The sequence below is a fragment of the Anolis carolinensis genome, chromosome 4 (assembly GCF_035594765.1).
Source record: "Anolis carolinensis isolate JA03-04 chromosome 4, rAnoCar3.1.pri, whole genome shotgun sequence".
NCBI lineage: Eukaryota > Metazoa > Chordata > Lepidosauria > Squamata > Dactyloidae > Anolis > Anolis carolinensis.
Window position 1 is genome coordinate 230997021 of NC_085844.1, and position 23178 is coordinate 231020198.

A 23178-nucleotide genomic window follows, 5' to 3' on the forward strand; every position below is an offset into this window, starting at 1 on the left:
GGGGGCTGTGAAGTGGTGGTGGGAGTATAAAGGGATGTGTGCTGGGGAAAGCATTTCATTTTGTTGTACAATGTACGATGACAATAAAGTTATTATATCTGTCAGCAACACAAGAAAGACTAAGGAGGTCTGTATGCTCAAACCACTACACCATGCTGGCTCTGTATATAAAGTATAGCCCACCCTTTGTTTTTGTCAAAATGCGGACAGGCATCACAGACACCACAAGACGCCTTGAATCCCTCTCGGGGTAGGGAAAGGCAGGATATAAATATTGTGAATAAATAAATAAATAAATAGTAGAGCAATTGAAACAAATAGTATAATAATTTGCCAAATCATCACCTACATTTATAGGTTTATCCATACAGATATTTTGCAGATCGATGTCCTATTTTCCATTTCCATATGCATCCTCCTTGCTTTTTACTAATAAAGTAAACAGTTGCTGTTAACTTCTCTAAGGGGAAATCAAGACCAGCACTTGACTACTCAGCTGTAAATGAAGTCAAATTGTACCCTTTGGTAATGATCTATCAGGCAGCAACTGCTAGACTACACTGACTCTGTAAATGGTGTATGAGTTTCATTGCATTCTGGACTATGGCAGTCAAAGTGTTCTTAAAACATAGCATGAAAAAGACAGGAAGATGGCAGTAGGGAAATCCCTATTAAATGAACTCAATCAAAGAAGCCAGTGCTCTGAATTTCCAAGAGCAGAGCAGGGCTGTTGATAACAGGATAACTTGGAGATCTCTCATCCATGTGATAGCCGTAAATTGGAGCTGATTTGATGCATGTTCATGACAAAAGAAAGAGGCCCAGATCCTGGTGAGAGCATTCCAAAAGTTGGATTCCAGCATGACTGCTGAAAGAAGGTAATGCACATGATGCAGTAAGACTTGCACAATCTCCTCTGAAATGCACTAAACTCCTAGAATCTTTGCACTACACAAGATCAACACCAACTTCATCATGCTGACTGTCTCCTTACTCAGACAACACTGCTAGGGTGATCTTGGGTGATAAGTGAAAGTTCAATAAGATGTTGCATGTCCTCATGAGTCATCAAAGTGAAATGAAGAAATAAGAAAGTGCCTCCAATGTGCTGCTGTGCTCCCCCACTCCTTTTCTTCTTTCATAAAACTGCAAGCTTTTGCTTACTCTTAAGACATCTGAAAAAGGAAATTAACCATGGCATGTCACCAAGAAGGATGCACAAGCCACCCACAGTGGGTTTACTGTGGCTTTATTTAACTCTTAGCTACTTATCAGCATCTTAGCAGGAAACTGAATTCAGTTGTGCAAACTGAATTAGTTGCTGTGGACGTTTCTATATTTGCCTGCATGGCATGAGTATACATGTGCACCATTCACATAGTAAGCACTAGTGCCAGCACACCACATGCCTGTTGTAAGTCTTAAGGGAAGCTCTGCAGTAAGGGACTATCTCCTGCAATCTTTGTTCAGACTTCACTGCATCTCACTACATGTTACCAGATTGGAAAAGGGACATCTTGTGAATGATGCTGAGGACACATTTTAAAGTACATAATATAACCTTTATAAAAAATATACAGAATTCCATAAAGCAGGAGTGGGGAGTGGGGTGGGGGGTATAAAATCCTCCAGTTATAAGAGTGATTTGTTTGTGTTTTGCAACAGCCTTAGTCAACATACTCAACTTGCATTTAGATTAATGTAATCTACTTCACATGAGGCTACTTTCCTGCTTGGTTTGGAAAATATGGCATCTAGGGAGATGAGTGAAATACCTGGCTACATATTACAGTGGTGAGGAAGAAACTATTTATTAGCTACTTGACCTGATTTGAGCTCTTGTTGCTGACATCCAAGTCCAAAACTTGCAACAACAGAATCTGGCATACAGTTTTCCCTCACTTATTGTGGGGGTTACGTTCCAGGACCACTCGCAATAAGTGAAAATCCGCCAAGCAGGGGCACTATATTTATTTCAATATTTACACATTATATTAGTAGTTAGGTGGCCTTTCTCCCCTTCACAAGCCTTCTTCCTCCACTTCTTCCTCCACTTCTTCCTCCACTTCTTGCACATGCGCCTCCCTCTCTTCGGCATCCAGAGTAGCCCAGCTGGACACCGACGAGAGGGAGGGCGCATGCGCAAAAGGGAAACTGACACCTTCTGCGCATACGCCACCGCTCAGAAAAAAACCATGAAGCAGCGAGGGAGCAAAAAGTGAACCACAAAGTAGGGAGGGAACACTGTATCTCCTTCCATGATATAGATGTGTACAATCATCAAGCTATCACAGAAGCCCTGGCCTGCTGGCTCTACTGCAGTGGTTCTCAACCTGTGGGTCCTCAGGTGTTTTGGCCTACAACTCTCAGAAATCCCAGCCAGTTTACCAGTGTTAGGATTTCTGGGAGTTGAAGGCCAAAACATCTGGGGACAAATAGGTTGAGATCCACTGCTCTACTGCATCATATACATTGCTTCCTGTCAGGAGCCTGGAAGCAGGCCTTTTCCATAGTGGCAAACATTTTTTGGAATGTGCCCCCCATCAAGATGCATGATTCCTGGTCCCCTGGGTCCAAAAAGAAATATGAAATTGGACCTGGTTCTCCTTTCCTCCTACAAATGGCTTGGATGTGGACAAACATTATAATGTTTTGTGAGTTAATGGCATATTCTAAACATTTGCAAAACTACTATAAGAAAATACTAATAAAGGACTTCTTAATTCATAAACAGAAAAAAAAATTGGGTCTACCCAGTTCATATCCAACCAGCAGCACCATAATACATGCACATCTAGGCATATATATAAGTTCACACAGATACAGCCAGATTAATTTTTTTAAAATAAAATAAACAGCATTAAAGGCTGCTTCTTGCACATTTCAGAAGATGCTTCTAATGTGGCTTCTTTGGGGGAGATGTGGTGGGGTGAGGCTAAAAAACCCAGTGCAAATGGGCAAACTGTGGTGAATCTCTGAATGGGAGCCAATCTTTGAGAAATTTCAAATCACAAAACAGAGTGGCAGCTATTACTAAGTACAGTAGAGTCTCACTAATCCAAGCCTCGCTTATCCAAGCCTCTGGATAATCCAAGCCATTTTTGTAGTCAATGTTTCCAATATATCGTGATATTTTGGTGCTAAATTCATAAATACAGTAATTACAACATAACATTACTGCGCATTGAACTACTTTTTCTGTCAAATTTGCTGTATAACATGAAGTTTTGGTGCTTAATTTGTAAAATCATAACCTGATTTGATGTTTAATAGGCTTTTCCTTGATCAGTCCTTATAATCCAAGATATTCGCTTATCCAAGCTTCTGCCGGCCCGTTTAGCTTGGATTAGTGAGACTCTACTGTACTAGGCTCCGAATGAATCAGAGCTTTAGAGGTTAGTTTTAACTGCTCTATAATTGTATGTGAATGAAGAGTGCTGCATTCTTATTAGTCATCTCCATTGTTTGAACTTGTGTGCTACATACCTACTGAAAACAATGAGTCCATGCTGAAGGTTTTTTTTAAGGTCAAGTATGATTCAGGTCAGAAATCAAAGGATCCCTGTGGCTATTCATAGCAGGCTACACAGAATGCCAGGAAGAGAATAGTCAGTGTGACTTTGAGGAGACATATCTGTGGTCATTCAGCATTGGTAGCCCATGGAACAAATTTGGCTCTCTAGTCAAGTCAGCAGCAGTAAAAAGTGGGAAAAGGAACAGCACTGTAATGGAAGTAGCAGGGTTGTCATCTTGTGCAGAAACAAAGTCTTTCTCAAAAGTGAAACAACGTGCTAGAAGGACTTCATACTTTTCATGTTTCATTACCTGACATCGTAATCATTAAATTCTCTCTAATGACCCATATACCCTTATGTCATTGGAAGACAGTACATTGCATCTCTATTAGGAAAAACTTAACTTTGCATTGTATTTTTGTCCTTTTCAATACATTACAAATAGGTGAATTCTGTTTCTCTGCCTACCTCCTTTAAAAATAAAATAAAAACATCTGTAGGTCTCTACAATACAGTGATAATAATAATAAACAAATACTTTATTTGTATTTTGACCTATCTCCCCAAGAGGACTCAGGGCAGATTCCCACAACAAAAAGGCAAACATTCAATAGGTCTCAATGTCTCAATTTAGTAACTCTAAATTGCATGGTTTTTTTTTTTACTGAGGTGTGGATTGTTTAAATACTTTAAATAGTTTAGTCTATTGAAATATTCTCTTTTTGTGTTTTTTTAAATTATATTGTTCTTTTAAATTATAAGGAACTTTGAGTCCCAAATATGGGGCTGAAAGCAGGATGTTAAACAGATAAAGCCCCTTTTCTGGTTGACTTCACCTAATAGAAGAGTTTTCCTACTTTCCAGTGAAGGGTTTGTATTGTTTTAATAATCAATAAAATCTTTTGTTTTGTTTTTTACCTTTATTTCTGGTCATCCTGGGCTTGTCTGAACAACCATTTTTAAAGTTCCAGACCTATAAACCATTGACTTCTTTGTTCAGACCCATTACACAAATAATGCAAAGAATAGCATACCTGGTGTTTTCTCTGTGAATATAACCTTAGATTCAGCAGTGAAATTCTGGCCACTTAGGATCATCTGTTGCCCACCGTAAACAAGACAGCTGTCAACATCTTGCCTCTCAACCATCGGAAGTTCATGAGCAGAGCGTTGGGCTGTGGACAAAATACAGGCAAGAATGTAATCAAATCTGTTGGGTTTTTTCAACTTGGAAATTTCAGAAATACCCACAGAATCTATTTTGTCACTATTGCCATCCCCTTGCCGCCAAAGGAACTTCTCTGTGAGGCTAAATTTAGGACTGAAAAAGGAGGAGTAGGAAAAATAAACTTATACTCAAAGCATTTTTATTTGGAAATAGTCAAGGGCTGGCTCCAATGTTTCAGCTGTGCTGGCCTTACTCCCTGTCCCTGACAAAGGAGAATTCGACTGAATGAGCTGGAGTCAGCCCATGTCTGTTTCCAAGTCAATAGCCAAATATTCAAGTACCAATACACTACAATCCTGGAACCTTAAATATGCCACCTGCAGTGTGGATAACGCTAAATTCCTCTAAATAAAACCAAAATAGAATTCATTCCAAGTTGAAATATAAAAACCTTTGAAACAGTTGGGGTGAATGGAGACTTTCACTATGCATGAATTTGCCTTCTACATTGTGTGTATTTTATGTGTACATACATGCATGCATTATCTGTACTATAATACATGCCAGTAAGATTCCACCTGAAGTTCAGCCAGAAGTTAACTATAGAATCAAGCTGGAGTCCTGAAGAGAACATTTATCTAGGCATGCGGAGGTCCTCTAGCATGATTCTATGGTATTTTCAACCAGTAGTTCAAGACATTTCAGGTAAGAAAATAGGGTTCCAAATTACAGGTGAAAATTGTATTATATGAAGGGTCTTGGAAGTACCCTTCATGTATTACACAGACCTAATGTATGTGGTAGCACTCAAACTTTTTATTCAAATCATGGATGAAATCACAAGCATCAGTCCAGGAAATGCTGGAAAAAAATTCCTAGTTCTCTCTAATACCGAATAGAGTGATCTTCTCCACTATCTTTGTTGAAGTAACCCAATGGATTCATTATTCCCAGAGGAACAACAAGGCAGGCAGAAGAACATGCCCATCCAAATTTTCTTCACCTTTCTATCCTTCAAATTCATGTACTTTAGGATAATGCATGCATGTTACACCTTCAGTCTAACTCCCAAAATTATCTTTCTCTCTGAACTATTGCTTGGCTTCCTCTTCTGCATACGTTCCCATTTCCTTTAACTATTGACTATCTTAAGAATGAAGAGCGCCAGGCCAACCAGTGGGTAGAAAGGAAAAAAGATGCACTCCAGAGTATGTGAGTATATATGTGTGCTCTTTCTCAGAGGTAGAAATAGAGGTCACTGTCCTTGGAGAAAGAAAAGGAGTGTGTGTAATCTTGTGCCTTGCCATTAATTTATTAGGGAGCGTTTTCTTGTGGAAAGGATACTCAGAAGTGGTTTTGCCAGTTATATTCTCTGAAACATAAAACCTACAGCACCTGGTATTCACTGGCTGCCACCCATTCAAGTACTAACCAGACTTAACCCTGCTTAGCTTCCAAGGTGAGTCAGGGTCTCTCAAGGTATCTTTAAACTGCTGCTCATTCAGAACATACATCAAGAAGATATTCTACTGACTAGAAGCTGTCCTATTTCAATACTACATACCTTTAAAAAATGATAAAGGGCAGAAATAACAGTGCACATACATATTTTGTTGTGGGTGCCACTTGTCCAGCTATATAATCTCATAAAGCTCTGTGGCAAACCTCTGTCAATAGAACTAGCTGAACTAGTTCATAGAATGCTGAAAACCAATTCAATTTTTAAAAAACTGGTTAGACTGGGAATAACATCATCATTGAGAGTTTAGAAACATAATAGATACAACATATGGAAAAATTTATGATAAGGGCAGATTTATATTAAGGAATGGTAAATTTGAATTAGGAGGTATATGTATGTGCATCCATATACAGGCACATGCTATATGAACCATACCAGCTTGAGAAAATGGAAAGTTGTGCGGAATACACACAAAAATAATTCATTGAACAATCCTATCAACAAATTATTATTATTATTATTTCATCTGGCCTTTTCAAGAAAACCTAGTTCTGAAGGACTGCAAGAGTATGCAAGAAATGGTCATTAAATTTCACAAATGCATTCAAAATGCTATACCAAATCTTAAAAAGCAAATTCTTAGCTTCACATAGGAATGTAATGAATACCCTCAGAGTTCTCATCCTTGATAAGAAAGAGTGTTTTAATGCATTGCAACATTTCATAAAGAAAACAGTCAATCACCACAAGGTCTTTAATACTTCAGAATTTCTTTGATGAAACACGTGTTTGCTCAAAAACTGTTTTTTAAAATTTGGGCTCAGTAAAAATACCACAAGGTTTGTTGACACTGGGTTTTTTCAATGAATATTTTGCAACGAAAAATAAAGGTAGGGGGAAAATCAGCAAGAGCTCTCATAATCTCACTGAGTGGGTCAAAAACACTGAAATCCTTAATTTTATACGTGAGATTGGAAAACAATACAAAAAATCACAGCTGTCTTTCATAGAAGTGAAAAGGCAAGTAAAGAAGTAAAAGAGTGATTAACGACTTGTGTTATCTAAATTAGTATTTTGCCATAAGACACAATGTTTTGCAAGCAATGTTCTCTTCTATACTGAATAGACTCCTCTTGGGACCTCATCACATGGATGTTGAGAAGCCAGGGACAGCAGCAGAAACCCTTGGGCAGCATATCGCTTGGTCCCCTTACCATGGTTGGGTTCCCATCCCACAATGTTTCCGTGCTGTCCCTGGCTTCCTCCCGCTTCCTCCCTGACTTCTTCTATGAGGAGTCGGGTAGTCACTCAACTCTTCTGGATTCTGACTCTCTGCACTGCCAGCACACAGTCAGCATGGAGCCCAAAAGATCACTGCCAGAAGTAGCCTTGTGTATTTTGATGGGCTCCAGTGGACTCCATGCCAGCAGTCTGCCAGCAGCATACAGAGACAAAGAAAAACACCCATGTAGTGAGGACATTGTTCTTCTCACTTTGTATCAGAAGCAGTATAAGTTATGAGATCTGAAATTTGAAGAAAGCCCAAAAATCAGCCATAGCAGTAACAGCTGGAAAAGATAAACTCCTTTTCTTTTACTGCTCTAGATGTGTCTCAAGGGCAACTGCTTAAGAGTTTTGGCATTCAGGACCTGAATTCAAACTCCTCCACGCTCATCCCATCCCTGTAGTGAAGATCTCCAGAGAACTCTCTTCAGCAGCTCAAACATCTTTTTCTGCTAACCCATGTGCTTTTGGGGGAAGAGAGAGGAGATTTATCTGAAAGGGTGGTGAACCTTTCAACAGTGAACCAATTTGTACAGGTGCTCTGCTTACAACTCGGTGCTTCCTTTTGCTTCTACTTGGATTGAAAAATGATCCCAATACATGGATTCTGCCATGACAGAATGCTTTTTGAACACAGAGACTCACAGATTCAGAATGGCACTTTAAAATGTGACTAACAACTGTAAAGATGTGAATGTGAAGGTTCAATTGTACAGGAAGTGTACAATAGATTATGAACACAGTGGATACACTAACAGAGATTAATTTGATTTCAGTGGCTATTAGAACCTTGTTTAGTCCACACATCAATCCAACCTGAATGCTTGAATGTTTTCTCTCTCTCTCTCTAATCTAATATAGAGATTTCAGCCCAATATTTACTTACAGCAATGATGATAGAAGCTAAAATGCTATCCAATTAAAATAATTTTCACCTTTTTGTACTATTATGGATATTATTGAGAAATTTAATATTTACTGTCTTACTTAATATGTGTTAATTCTATTGTGCAATTGATATATTTTAGTTCAATGCCATATTTCACAGGAGATGTGTATATATCTAATTCAGGGGAAATTTGTACAAGAGACCAATCTTGAGGGAAATGCAAACAATGTAAATGCAAGCATGAAAAAATAACAGAAAGCAGGTTTGAACAGAGAAATTAATGAACACCTATGAAACTGGCACACATTAAAAAATAATCTGATCGGTCTTTCCTATTAGCAAAATAAATGCTATGCATTTTGAAAGTTAACTTCAACCACTTGAGCTAGCCATGCTTAAATATCAGAAAGGATGTCATAAGGAAGAGGGAGCAAGCTTGTTTCCAGCAGCCTCGGAGACTAGTATGTGAAACAATGGGCTCAAATTACAGGAAGGAGATTCCACCTGAACATTAAGAAGAACTTCCCGACCATAAGAGCTGTTCAATTGTGGAACTCACTGCTTTGGAGTGTGGTGGAAGCTCCTTCTTTGGAGGCTTTTAACAGAGACTGGACCAGCCCTTGGGGGTGCTTTGATTGTGGTTTTCCTGCGTGGCAGAGGACTGGCCTGGATGGCCCATGTGATCTATTCCAACTCTATGATTATACGATTCTATGCTGAAATCAAATATTCAGAAGGATTACTTATATGGAAACAGTGACAGTCCATGGAAATTAACACAGTCTCCTTCAAAAAGAGTTGCCATTTCACAAATCTGTGCAATGTCTCTTTTCTGCATTTCATCACTTGAAAGTCTTGTAATACAGAGACAAGCAAAGTGTGGTAACTATCAGCCTCATAAGGCCTTCTGGCAGTTTCTATAACCCCTCAAAATTGTTTTCAGAAATGTTCTCCTTCAATTTCAGCAAATGTTGATTAATATTTGATTTCAGCAAAAGCAATTTTGCTCTGAAATTGTCAAAAATGATCTCTGTGGACTGTGGAGGGCATTTTCACATGTTTGGAGTCCCCCTGAACCCGCCCCTTCACAAGACATCAAAATAAAATTTTGCAAAAAAAAAAATCATTAAATTTGCCCTGAAATGCCATCTAGGTGGTCAGAAAGCTGAGTTGGCTCTGCCAGAACAATAGCAATATCTTTGCTTGAATCTAAAAAAGGGCTTCCAAAAGTTAGATTCTGGTGGGTTTTTTAAAGCACCTGAACACCAAATACATATGTCTGGGCTTCAGAAAACTTGTTCACTGTCTATTTTTTCCCAGTTGCTGCTTTCCAAGAGTCATTCATTTTGTGTGTGTGTGTGTGTGTGTGTGTGTGTGTGTGTGTGTAAAAACACACACACAAATACACAAGTACTTTTAAATAAGTACTTTCCAGTTCAGTGCTTATCACAATTAATCACTTGGACGATTTTAATACTTCTTTTTAAATTTAGAGCACTCATCTTTTATTATTCTCACAGCTGAGCCACAAGGCTGCCAATAGAATATATTAAGATTACTTTCACAGAAGTTGCTTATTTCTTCCACATGGTTTATGATTAATCATTCTTTGCAAACAGACAGGGCCCTGATGAGTTCACAATTGGACTTACCACTAGCAGGAGATTTATATTTCTGAAAACTCTAGAGTAAATAATAGCTAGCAAAAATAAATAAATGATCTACAGCATTAAAGAGAAAATAAGCTTAATACTGTCTTTGAATATTTAAAGTTTATTTTCTTTCTGCTGAGATGAATTCTGAGACTGGACATTTCTGATGGGAATTTCAGTGCACTTTGATGAATGCATCTGGATAGATACATTACATTATAAGGAGTTTAGTTTAGCTCAGGGTGGACAACTGCCCAAGCTTGGAACTGCATTGACACTCCATACATCTCCTTTTGGGGCCAGGACTATAAAAGGGACAGCATTTTCTTGCCACAAGAGTCTTAGAAACAAAATACAGTAGAGTCTCACTTATCCAACATTCGCTTATCCAACATTCTGGATTATCCAACACATTTTTGTAGTCAATGTTTTCAATATATCGTAATTTTTGGGTGCTAAATTCATAAATACAGTAATTACTATGTAGCATTGCTGCATATTGAACTACTTTTTCTGTCAAATTTGTTGTATAACATGATGTTTTGGTGCTTAATTTGTAAAATCATAACCTAATTTGATGTTTAATAGGCTTCTCCTGCATCTCTCCTTATTATCCAACATATTCGCTTATCCAACATTCTGCCAGCCCGTTTATGTTGGATAATTGAGACTCTATTGTATATACATCTGAATAAGTGGCAAAGAAACATTCAGTTGGGGGAGTCAGGGATTTTTGTTCTGCACCCTTGCTGGTTGTGGATTTTGAAGGTCTTTTGGATGTAACCTGATTTTTTTTATTACTCTGCAACTTCTTAAACTCATACCTGGAATGGCACTCCAAGTTGTAGGGAAAGAAGGGAACAGGCTCTGGATGTTGGAAATGGGCAAAATAGACCCCCTGGCAATATCCACCCTTCTTGCCAATTTGATGTGCCCAGAATCAGAGAAAGGAGAAGGTGGAAATTACTGAGGAATGACTCAAGGTGAGGATCCTGGCTTTCATGCAAGGGTGGGTACAGGGAGTAGATCCTCTACATAGAGGAGTCCTGAGTGAATGCAAGAAATGAAAGGTCAAAGGCTGTCTCAAACATCAGTCTTCTGACTCAGCCCCTGCTGCCACATTGCTCTTATGCACCAACTATTCATTAAATAAAAATTAAATATACAATCCCAATGTGCAAGATGAAAGTCATGTCTGGTTTGATTGGCACTTTATCAGAGTTACTGACTGTTCTCCTTCATTTTCAGCTGATACTGGAAAACAACAGCAGTTTCATGTAAAAGAAAATGGCAAGAACCTCCTCTATAGCTTTACTGCTGCATGGACAAGAGGGTTTTTTTTGGGGGGGGGCAGTTGTAGTGTTTATTTTTATACTTCACAACCTACTGATTTCACCAGCAAGGTTCTTTAAATGACCCCTCCATCTGGGTATAATTAGTTATATTTAACAAAGGGAAGTCTGTCCGAAAATGCATTTTTTTTAAAAAGTAACAATAAAATCTCAGCCCAGCATCAACCGGTTTCCAGATTGCTCACTGCAATTAAAAGTCATCCAAAGCTTAATAGTTTGGATTTTCTTTTCCAAAGAGGGAAGGGCTGTAACCCAGTGGGAAGCCACACACAGTAGGAAAGACAATTCTCTAAAATTCTGATGACCTTGTTGTCAGTTGATGTGGACCATATTGAGCTGGACCGAGAAATTGATTGACTCAGGACCTCATCACATTGAAGTTCCTAATGCTGGCAATAGTGGGAGAATTCCCTGGACAGTGGGGGAAACTATCTTCCAGCAGTACACATCATCGCCTTCTCCATTCCATGGAGAAAAGTGTCACTGTCCAGCTTCCCCCCATGCTGCCCCCATTGTAGGCTATGAGAAAATGGGTAGCTAACCATGTTCTCAGGTCTCCATCCTAGGACACCTCCAGAATGGAACCAAGATGGAGTCCTGCCAGAAGTAGCCCTTTGTTGCGTGAAGGGCTTCAGCTGGCTCTGTCCAGCCTCCATTCTGGCTCTGTCCTGGAACCATCCTAGGATGGAGACAGATGTCCATGTGATGAGATCTTGAGTGTGATGTCTATTTAATTAATATCACTGCCACATCTCCCAGTGCTATTCAACTTTGATTCCAATGGAATGTCAAAAAAAGGGAACTTCCAGAAAGGAGACATTATAAAGTTTTTCTTTGCACCCTAATAAAAAGATGCTCAGGAGCTAAGGCTCAGGTGCTTTCAGATAATTTAAGATTCAGAGAAGGCCATTTCTAAAGGCATTCCTATGTGAATGTGTCAAAAGAGCAGATAGTGAATAGGAAGTCCTCTTGGCAATCTACAATCCGCTCACTACATTCACTGGGGCTAATGGGCACAGGCCTCATGAAAGTGAAAAACTACAGATAAAGGAATTGCTACTTCTGTACCAAAATGAATTTCTAGTTCCTTCAGCATGGATCTATGATCAGCTTCTACTGAAATCTGATCATAAAATCCCACTAGTGAACCTAAAGATTCCCAGAGAGGTGTTTTCTTTAGGAATCGCTAGTTCCTTCAGCATGACTGGAGAAGGTTGCACTAAAAGAACTAGAGATTCCTAGAGAGAACCTATAAATCAAATCAGTGGAGAATCAAATCCTCAAAAGTTAAACCCATAAATGTGGAAAGTCAACCGTACACATCTCATAATATATGGCTATCATGATCACCTTCACATTAGTATAAAGGGGATTACGCTGCACTAAACAATGTTATTTTTTCCCTGCCAGATGTTCCCAGAAAGCTTAAGGATCAGTTGGAGTGAATGGAGAAGTTGCTCCCTTTGTTTGTGGCTCTAGCATTCAAATGGCCTTTGAATTTAGAAGTTTCTTTTTCAGTTATTCTGACCTACTTTTATTAATCTATCTGGGCATACTTTTTAATGCTAGGAGGTATCAGCACAGGGATAGACATGAGTTAGTTATGTGTCGTGCAGTAACAGTTTTATCCTCTCCCTTTCATGGTCATAAGTTGTTTCACTAGGTGAATCCTACTGTTATGAAGGATGAAGGTAATGGAAATTTCAGTGAAAACCATTCACACAGCTAATCAAGTCCACAAGTGTCTGTACATAGGTTCTATGTATTTCAGGGAATGCTTATTCTGTAGTTGTTGTTTTTATTAGTGATCTACAAGAACTAGGGCATTTTTCTCCCGTGATCTACCATGTTGTTCAACATATAACTTTCTTAGACAAACTCTGGAAGATTTGGCATAATTTCTATATGAGATTCCTTACTCAGAAGAGGCAGTGAAAATGTGCTCCTTTCTTATTGGTTGGAATGCATATGATTTTAAAGAAAGCTCTTTTTGTAAGGATGGCACAAAAGTATAGAAGTAAATTTGTTGTAAAAATGTGGTTAGGCATTAAAGGCCAATTCATTGTCACCCATGATTTTCTTATTAGTTTGTTGTACATGTTGTAAACTTTTATGGACGATTTCATATTTTAGCTTGTATAAGAGGCATTGTTTGCTGAATTGCAAACCTCAGATTTGTTTCTGTGTTTAGCAAAGACCGATGATCTCCAAGCACATGAATAAGTGCAATGGCTTCAGAGGAAAAAAAATTGTTTCAAAGGCCCACTGCACGTGAGACATACTTGGAGGACTAAAATGTGACTTGCACCCAGGGCGGGCCCTAGGTAATTTTTAAGTGTAAGCGAACAGAATTGTGGCATTCCCCCCCCCCCCCCCCAAGCAATCACTGAAAAATAAAAGCGTTGGATAAGCGAAAATGTTGGATAATAAGGAGGGATTAAGGAAAAGCCTATTAAACATCAAATTACATTATGATTTTACAAATTAAGTACCAAAACATCATGTTTTACGATGAATCAACAGAAAAAGCAGTTCAATGCATGGTAATGTTATGTAGAAATTACTATATTTGCGAATTTAGCACCAAACATTGAACTGGGATATAGGGCAGTGTGGACTCAGATAACCCAGTTCAAAGCAGATATTGCAGGTTATTCTGCTTTGATATTCTGGGTTATATGGCTGTGTGGAAGAGCACTGAGGGTCCTTCCACAGAGCCATATAACCCAGAATATCAAGGCAGATAAACCACAATTAAAAGGCCGCCGAAAAGGAATCTGGCCCCTGGTATTAAAAAACTCTAAAATCAAGACAGTAAATAAAGAACACCATGCAGAAAACAGAGGAATTCCAGACAGGAAACAATCAGGGCCAGCTAACACCTCCCAACAATGGAGTTGCAACCTTCAAAGTGGGGGGAAATTATTCCCAACAGTCACCACTTCTGGAATACATAGTCTATATTGTGCCTACTTTGGCCCTAACATAATGGGTGATCAAATGAAAAAAAATAGACCAATGCTGACAAATACTTTTCTTTCATGACTGTATTTTATAGCCTTCTCTATCTAGGCACCAACAATAAAAACAGTAATAAACATTTTCAAAGATATATATTTTAAACTATAATTCCATTTATTACCTGAAAACTATAAGAGAAGTCTATTACCGGTCTAATTTATTATGTTCTTGTTTTGTTTGACACTAGCATTTGCAAACTAATAAAACAATTTGTTGTATTCCCTCCCAATCTCATCTGTTACTGTTCTAGTGAAATTATAGACTTCTGTGTCTTGATATTTAATTACCTTTTGTTTTATACCTTTTATTTGGAAATGTTGCCATCCACTCTGATTGTTTCTTTTTAAATATCATATTTCAGGTTCATAAGAGCTGGATGGATACTAAGAAATACAAGGAAATTGGGTCTGCTGATATGCCAGCCAAGTCAGCATCCTCATATACAAATGGGAGTCACGTGGAATAGATAATGTTGGTATGGTCAGATTAACTTTATTTTATTTTGCATGCTGTATTAAATCCCAGAATATTCACTGCCTCTAAAGCTCAGGATAGGTGAACGGTAAGCCTATAATTTTGCACTATTCCTTCTCTTCCCCTCAGGGGCTGGCACTCCATAAAGCAGACCTACAGCTACTGTAGTTTATGAGCTCTGTATAAACATAACAGTGTTGACTTATCCAGTCCGGGTGTTTACTTTCAATAGCAACAGCCACTGACATAATGCAGGAAGGCAACTGCTAACGAAACATTCACTTTTGCCTTGAAACAGCATTTTAGGTCTGTTAATGGCATACGGGTTGGGTGGGGATTTTCTTTATTTTATTTGACTGCCTGCAAATCAAGATGTTATGGATCCTCCATGCCAAAAACTACATTACACCCAGCTTTGGAAGAGAAACAAAGGGGGGAAAGTGGGGAGGGGATTGATGCTATTGAGGCACCACTGTGTTTGCTTCCAGACCCCTGCAAAAGAACGGGGTGGGGGGCAAAGAATTTGGCTTATACACAGAAAACCAAGAAGCCCACTACTCTAAGGCCAGGAGATACCTAATGTTGGTTCAAATGCAAACAAACCAACACCTCATTGGAAATAATATGTGTTTCAGGGTCAAGGATTACAGCACCAGATCAAGAAGGTTCAAAATTCTGTACTGGGGTAAACTACATCAAGAAATACTGAATTATGGTCCCTTAATAAATTATGAAATTTTAACATAATTTGTAAAGTATTCACAGTGTACTACTAGCAACAAAGGGGTAATGAATCCCACAGTAGTCTGCAGAAAAGGATGATGGGACAGGAGGTTGACTACTTTTTATCTAGCTTTTCGCCTATTGTTGACAATCTATCAGCGAGCTTTTTTGGTTTCAAAAAACCCATAGAGAACTTGCCAATATGAATGCACTTTTAAACTGTTTCTTTCCACTGAGCTTACAACAGTGATGCATGTTCTAAATCCAGAATATCTAATTTTATTGGGAAAATTGAGTTGGAGGAGGAGAAAAGAAATAAAAAAGAGGAAACTTTCAAGGAAGTTTACTAAAATGATTTTTTTTAAAAAAAAATTACTCAAATTTATTGGCATGGAACAAGTTTGCGAACAATAGGGAAATGTCAGAAATAATCAAACAGATTCTTTTTGGGAAGGAATATGTTTTATCAATATTTATAATTAAAGAATTGCAAGGAATGTTATTTAGCATCCCATGAAGGAAGAGAAAAAGTGTTTTATCCTTGGAAAGCTAACTTCAACAAGCTGAGACAAGACAAATATCAGTTTCTTCAAATGTCCTCAATGGTTATTTTCATAATAATAATAATAATAATAATAATAATAACTACCACAAATACCATCTGCCTGCGACAAAGAACTGGTGGGATCACAAGCCAGAAAAAGTAACACAGAATGAACATGTCAAGCTACTCTGGGACTTCCGAATTCAGACAGACAGAGTGTGGGATCACAATACTCCTGACCTCACGATCGTGTTAAAAAACAAAGTATGGATTGTCGATGTTGCAATCCCAGGTGACAGCAGGATTGAAGAGAAACAACTAGAAAAGCTGGCACGATATGAGGATTTAAAGATCGAATTGCAAAGACTGTGGCACAAGCCAGTCAAGGTGGTCCCAGTAGTGATCGGCACACTGTGTGCAGTGCCTAAAGACCTTGGCCTGCACTTGAACATAATCGGCGCTGACAAAATTACCATCTGCCAGCTGCAGAAGGCCACCTTACTGGGATCTGCACACATTATTCACAAATACATCACACAGCCCTAGACACTTGGGAAGTGTTCAGCGTGTGATCCAGTACAACAGTCAGCAGAGTGTCTGCTGTGGACTCAACTTGTTGTGTTTCATATAAATAATAAAACTTTATTTGTATTTTGCCCTATCTCCCCAAGGGGACTCAGGGCAGATTCCAGCATACAATGGCAAACATTTAATGCCTCCGTAAACAAACAAATACTGACATAAAATCCCAGAGAAACCCCGCATATAAAAATAACATTAAAACCTAACATCAAATTAAAGCCTAACATCAGTGAATTAAACCTAACATCAATAAATTAAATCAAACAAAATTATATAATAACATAAAATCCAAACAAACATCCACATTAATTTATAGCAGCCAACTAGAGTTCACAGCGTAGGTTGGTTATATGGTCAAAAGATGACCACTGGGCTGCCATGGACTAGGAAGGTCCAAATATGATATAGTTCTCAGCCAGAGGCCCAGTAATGAACTCTCTTTATCTAATCCTCCTCCTCTCCGTATGCTAGTGTGCATTAATAGGTTTTCAGTTGTTTTTTGAAGGAGAGAAGGGAGGGGGCCAGCTTTATTTCTTTAGGGAGGGAGTTCCAGAGGTGGGGGGATGACCACGGAGAAGGCCTTCTCTCTCGTTCCCACCAGCCGTACTTGAGATGGGGTGGGACCAAGAGCAGGGCCTCCTCCGCTGACCACAGTGCCCAGGCTGGTTTGTAAGAGGAGATGCATTCAGTCAAATAGCGTGGACCCAAGCCATTTAGGGCTTTAAATTTAGGGCTTTGTAATTAGCCCGGAAGTAGACTGGCAGCCAGTGGAGATGCCGCAACATGGGAGTGGATCACTCCTCATTCGGGGCTCCTGTTAGTAATCTGGCTGCCGATCTCTGAACCAGTTGAAGCTTCCAAACTATCTTCAAAGGCAGCCCCACGTAGAGAGCATTACAGTAGTCCAAACAGGATGTGACTAAGGCATGGACTACCATGGCCAGATCTGGCGTCTCAAGGTATGGGCGCAGCTGTTGCACAACTTTTAATTGTGCAAAGGTGCTCCTGGCTATCACTGACACCTGGGGTTCCAGGATCAGCGATGTGTCCCGGAGCACCCCCAGGCTGCACACTTGTGTCTTCAGGGGGAGTGTGACCCCATCCAACACGAGCTGTAACCCCACACCTTGATTCACCTTCCAACTGACCAGGAGTACCTCTGTCTTGTCTGGATTTAGTTTCAACTTATTAGTCCTCATCTAGTCCATCACTGCTGACAGGCACTGGTTCTCATTTTTCCTTCCACAAAATGGAAAACAAATGGCAGGTAAACAGTTAAACATTACCTCCCACCTCCTGATCTGCCCCTGAAAAGTCTGCCTCTGCATTTAATTAGCAGCTAGTTAATTTTCTAGTTAAGTTGGCAGCCATTCATTTAAGAAACATGTTTGTGACTACATATTTGGTGACATGAAGACACTCTCAGAGGCAAAGACCGGAATTGCTATATATGATTATTGAACTTACTTTTCTTTTACTGAACATAGTAATCAATTTCACATGTACAACCAGGCACAATATGTCTTTGGAGACATAACTGGTTACTCAGTACTTCCCACACACCCAGGTTTTTTTAGGATGCTATGCCAAACTCTTGTAATCACTCTTTGAACTCCTGAGGACCACATCCCACAAAACACACACAGTGGAATATGACCTCTCTGCTCATGTCAATTCTCACTTCATTGCAGCTGTTGATCTTCTCCTTACTGAAGGGAGCTCTCAGGTGTACTGTTGCTAGCAAGTAGCATCTCAAGGGAACACCAACAGCTAACTCAAACTTGACTATTTCATGATGTAGTCCCTAAAGGATGTTATAAATTACTGCTTCTTTAGATGGATCCTGCAGGCAGATTTATCCTCAACAAGAGTCACTGCTTGCAAAAACAAGCAAGAAAGAACTCATAAATATTGATAGCAGGACTTGGAGAAGGGGACCTCTCCTTTCCATTTCCAGAGCTAGTACAAGTCTCCAGGCTTTATGGTTCTACCCATATGACTCAAAATACACCCCCTGCAACAATTCATCCATTAAAAAGAATTATCCCTCTGAGAAGTATTTCAATAGGGGGTTATGGTTCAATAGTGCTGGCTAGTGTGCTTTATTTTAAAGCTGCCATTTCTTCTCACAGAAGCAGACAGGGCTGCAGGGCTGCAGCTAGGAAACATATTCAATAAATGTATGTGAAGAAGGAAATTGGGAAAAAATGTACAATAACAATTAATGTTCAAAAAGGAAACAGATAACTAAATCCAGCCTCCTATTTCATTAATGAAGTGTGACCATCTTCCAATGTAAACTTTTGTAATGAGTCAAACACTTAACTTGATGATAGAGATAGCGTGTTGTTTCATTGTTTTATGGTGCTGATGTTCTCTTTGTTTTCAGGTATCAAGGAGATTAGAGAACGTGATAAACAGTGAATGTAATTTTATCTTAGATTACTAGGAACAATAGACAAACTACTGGGACTATTCTCCAGAATGGTCACTGGGCTATGTTGTTGTTGTTGTTGTTGTTATTATTATTATTATTATTATTATTATTGACACAACGACATTGTATGACACAGCAAACAAGATAGATATGCTGGATTTCATATCACAGAATCACAATCAAACACTTCCCAAGAGTTTAGGACTGTGTGATGTATTTTTGGATGATGTGCACAGATCCCAGTAGGGTGGCCTTTTGCAGTTGGCAGGTTGTAATTTTGTCAATGTCTATTGTTTCCAAATGCCAGCTGAGATCTTTTAGCATGACACCCAATGTGCTGATCACCACCGGGACCACCTGTACTGGTTTCTGCCATTATTATTATTATTATTATTATTATTATTATTATTATTATTATTATTATTATTATTAATAATAATAATAATAATAATAATAATAATATCCCGCTTTTTCTCTGCATATGGAGACTCAAGGCGGCTCACAACTAAAAGCATTGCAATACAACTTAAAATATACAACTTCACAAATATTAAAAGCAGTATTAAACATCATTAAAAGCATATAAAATCACAGCAGCCCCTGACGATCTTAAAAACCTTCTTCTTTAAAAGCCTGACCGAATAAAGAAGTTTTAACCTGCCACCTGAAGGACATCAGGGAAGGGGCTATTCTGGCTTCCCTGGGCAGGAAGTTCCAGAGTCGAGGGGCAGCCACCGAGAGAGAAGACCTGCTCTCTTGTTCCCACCAACCATGCTTGAGATGGAGGTGGGACCAAAAGAAGGGCCTCTCCTAAAGATCTCAGGGCCCGGGCAGGTTCGTACAAGGGGGTGCGGTCAGCCAAATAGCTTCGACCTGACCATCTAGGACTTTAAAGGTCATAACCAGCACTTTGAATTGTGCCCAATAACAGACTGGCAGCCAGTGGAGCTGATGCTACAGGGAGGTGTCCACTCCCTATAGCCAGCCCCAGTGAGCCACCTTGCTGCAGCTCTTTGGATCAGAGGAAGTTTCCGAGCACTCTTCAGAGGCAGCCCCATGTAGAGTGTGTTATAGTAATCTAGAAGGGATTCAACTAAGGCATGGACCACCATGGTTAGATCTGGCTTATCAAGATATGGGTGCAGTTGGTGCACAAGTTTTAATTGTGCAAAAGCCCTCCTGGCCATCACAGATACCTGGGCCTCCAGGTTTAGTGCCGAGTACAGGACGACCCCCAAACTGCCGACTTGTGTCTTTGGGGAGAACGTGATCTCATTCAACACAGGCTGGATCTCTATTCTCTGGTCTGCCTTCTGACTGACCTGGAGTACCTCTGTCTTGTCTGGATTAAGTTTCAATTTGTTTGCCCTCATTCAGTCCATTACTAATGACAGACAGCTAGGGTCGGGACAGCTTCCTTGGCCTTAGGTGGAAAGGAGTAGTAGAGTTGGGTGTCATCTGCATATAGGTGGCATCAAACTCCAAAACTCTGGGTGACCTCACCAAGCAGTTTCATGTATATGTTAAACAGAATGAGAGACAGCACATGCATTCTTCTTGGATTCCTCTAAAACTGTTCAAAATGCCAGATGAAGATGTATTAACAATACATGGGGAAGAATGAAATAAGACATATATATTGGAATACATTGCTTCATGAAGAGTGTAATTAAATTTACAGAAGTAACTATCCAAAATTTAGCCACAGTTATTGGAATAGATGGTTGCTCGTTTCTTTTTAATTAAGAACTAGATTTGTCTTCCATAAGTTTGAGTGGCAGCGAAATCCATAGACAGAGGTATACAATTTGTTTATACAGGTGAAGGCAGCAAACAATAATACACAACTATCCTGCTGTTCTACTTCTATGTGGCAGAATGCTGGAGTAGAACTTCAGATTAGATTGATCTAAAAAGATCCATTAGGTAAGATGGATATAAAAAGGCACACCCCGCCAACTAATGTCATTTCTTCAGATATTTGCTTTGCAATTTAAATGTTTGTAGCATTGCTACAATACAGTCAGAAGCCACAGTAGTGCTCATAACCATCTGAACAACTTTTCTCAGGCTGCTTATTGTTACAGCAGGGTTTTGTACATTAATATGAGTCATGCAATAAAAGAAGTGAAAATGGTTCGTTATGATTCTGTAAAATCCCCAAACCACTGAGAAAGGTCGGGTTACTAACAAAAAGCATCACAGGATGAGCAACAAGACTCATAAGTGCAAACACTCTGAAGATGACTAAGACTCCCTGCATGTGCCAGAATGGAGGCCCTTATACAGGTCCAATCCTGTGAAATGAGAAGAGCTCATGTTGGGAGTTAATCCTCCTACACCAAAAAGGATGATAGCTAGAAATGGGAAATCTAAGAAAGTGAACATACACTAGTGGGCCCCAGTCCGAGAACATTTGCTGAAAGTGAGGGCTAGTGGGTTAGTACAGGCCACATTCTGTGATCATTAGATATGTTAAGTGGAAATCCCCTCTTCTTCAACATGGGGATTAATTAAGTGTACAAAAGGGAAACTCCCACACCCCCACAATTTTATTGCTTGCTTGATTGGTCTTGTTCTCTTGGAGTACTGCCTGGAAGTAGTCTGCTACAATGCACTCAGGGTGAAACTTGTAAAAATATCTCATTTTCAGACTTTCAGATAATCAGGCAGTCTTCCACAACATCTACATCAAATCTCAGCCTTCTATCTGTCCTGAAAGTACACCAGTAATTCCAGTTGATTCAATGAGATCACAACATTTCACTATTCATTATGAGCAGCTTTCTGTGAAAAAAACCCCACTCAAATGTAAGCTTTGGGTCTTCAGTGAGACTTACTCCATTAAGTGCATATGCCACTGCAGTCTTGAGTATACATTTAAAGTTCACACGTGGATATTTGCCCCTGGAGCATAGCCATCTTGACGCAGGAGATTGGATTGACTACCTTGCAAGATTATTTCAATCTTGTTATACTTATAGGTTTTATGTTATGAAAATAATCGAATTAAAGCAAAAATGTGACTTACAGCATTCAATGGGATTGGATGCTACTTGCAGAGATACTATTCTGCCACTGGATTCTGGAATGTGTACACGGAAAACCAGCCTCACGCGAGTGTTCTTCCGACCAATATCGGTCTCCCCTTTCCGTAGTTCAATGTCTGCATTTCTTAGCTTGAGGATGCCTGCACAGTCAATACTGTAAAAAAAGAAGAAATATCAATTATTCTCAAACCGAAGGGATCAATAACTTAATAACCAAGTACATTTGCAAGGCAAGAAAAACAATGCTTATACACCTGATTATAACCAGGGATTCAAAAAGAACTTTCTCGCAGTTCATTTTTAAATGAAGATTCATATCTAAGCATACATTTTGAGATGTACAGGCCTCCATTTAAAGCATCTCAGGCCCTGAAGAGGTTTGAGTGTGATGCAGCATGGGCTATCCTGGCTGTGGCTAATAAGAGTTGTGGGCCAAAAGGAAAAAGAAAAGGGAAGAACAGAGTTGCCACACGATTTAACACTAAAGAAACAATATTGTACAGTGGTTAACGCAGGACTAGGCTTGTAATCCAGAAAAAGCCATAATATTAATATGAATATTTAATGTTGCTTTAAACCAGTGGTTCTCAACTTGTGGGTCCCCAGGTGTTTTGGCCTTCAACTGCCAAAAATCCCAGTCAGTTTACCAGCTGTTAGGATTTCTGGGAGTTGAAGGCCAAAACATCTGGGGACTCATAGGTTGAGAACCACTGCTTTAAACTGATTTGGCATTGATTCATCTGCCTTGCTGGCATTGCCAGCTCTAACTGACATTGCCTTCCCAAATTCTCTCCTACAACGTGCTACATAACCATTTTAACTAGAGATATGAATGACTGAACCAGGAGCATTTTACAAGCAAACAATTTGCTCAGTTACTAAGCTATGACTGCATGGTCAAATCAAACACTACATTCAAGCCTGAACTTAAATCTTTTGCATGTGATACTTTTCGTTTCAAATTAAATACAGGTTTCTTGTTGCATGTACATTACGTTTTGCTCTATAAATATCTTGTACGAAGA

The 23178-nt window shown here is 39.3% G+C and overlaps 1 protein-coding gene across 6 annotated transcripts in view; it reads right to left on the minus strand.

Moving 5' to 3' along the window:
- Positions 1–23178, minus strand: part of nfatc2 (nuclear factor of activated T cells 2) — a 169813-nt gene that overhangs the window by 76396 nt on the left and 70239 nt on the right. For all 6 annotated transcript variants that reach the window (XM_008115601.3, XM_016995453.2, XM_016995452.2 and 3 more), the window contains exons 5-6: positions 22135–22307; positions 4550–4690 (exon numbers count right to left, since the gene is read on the minus strand). In XM_008115601.3, coding sequence (XP_008113808.1) covers positions 4550–4690; positions 22135–22307 — 314 coding nt within the window. The remainder of the gene's footprint in view (positions 1–4549; positions 4691–22134; positions 22308–23178) is intronic.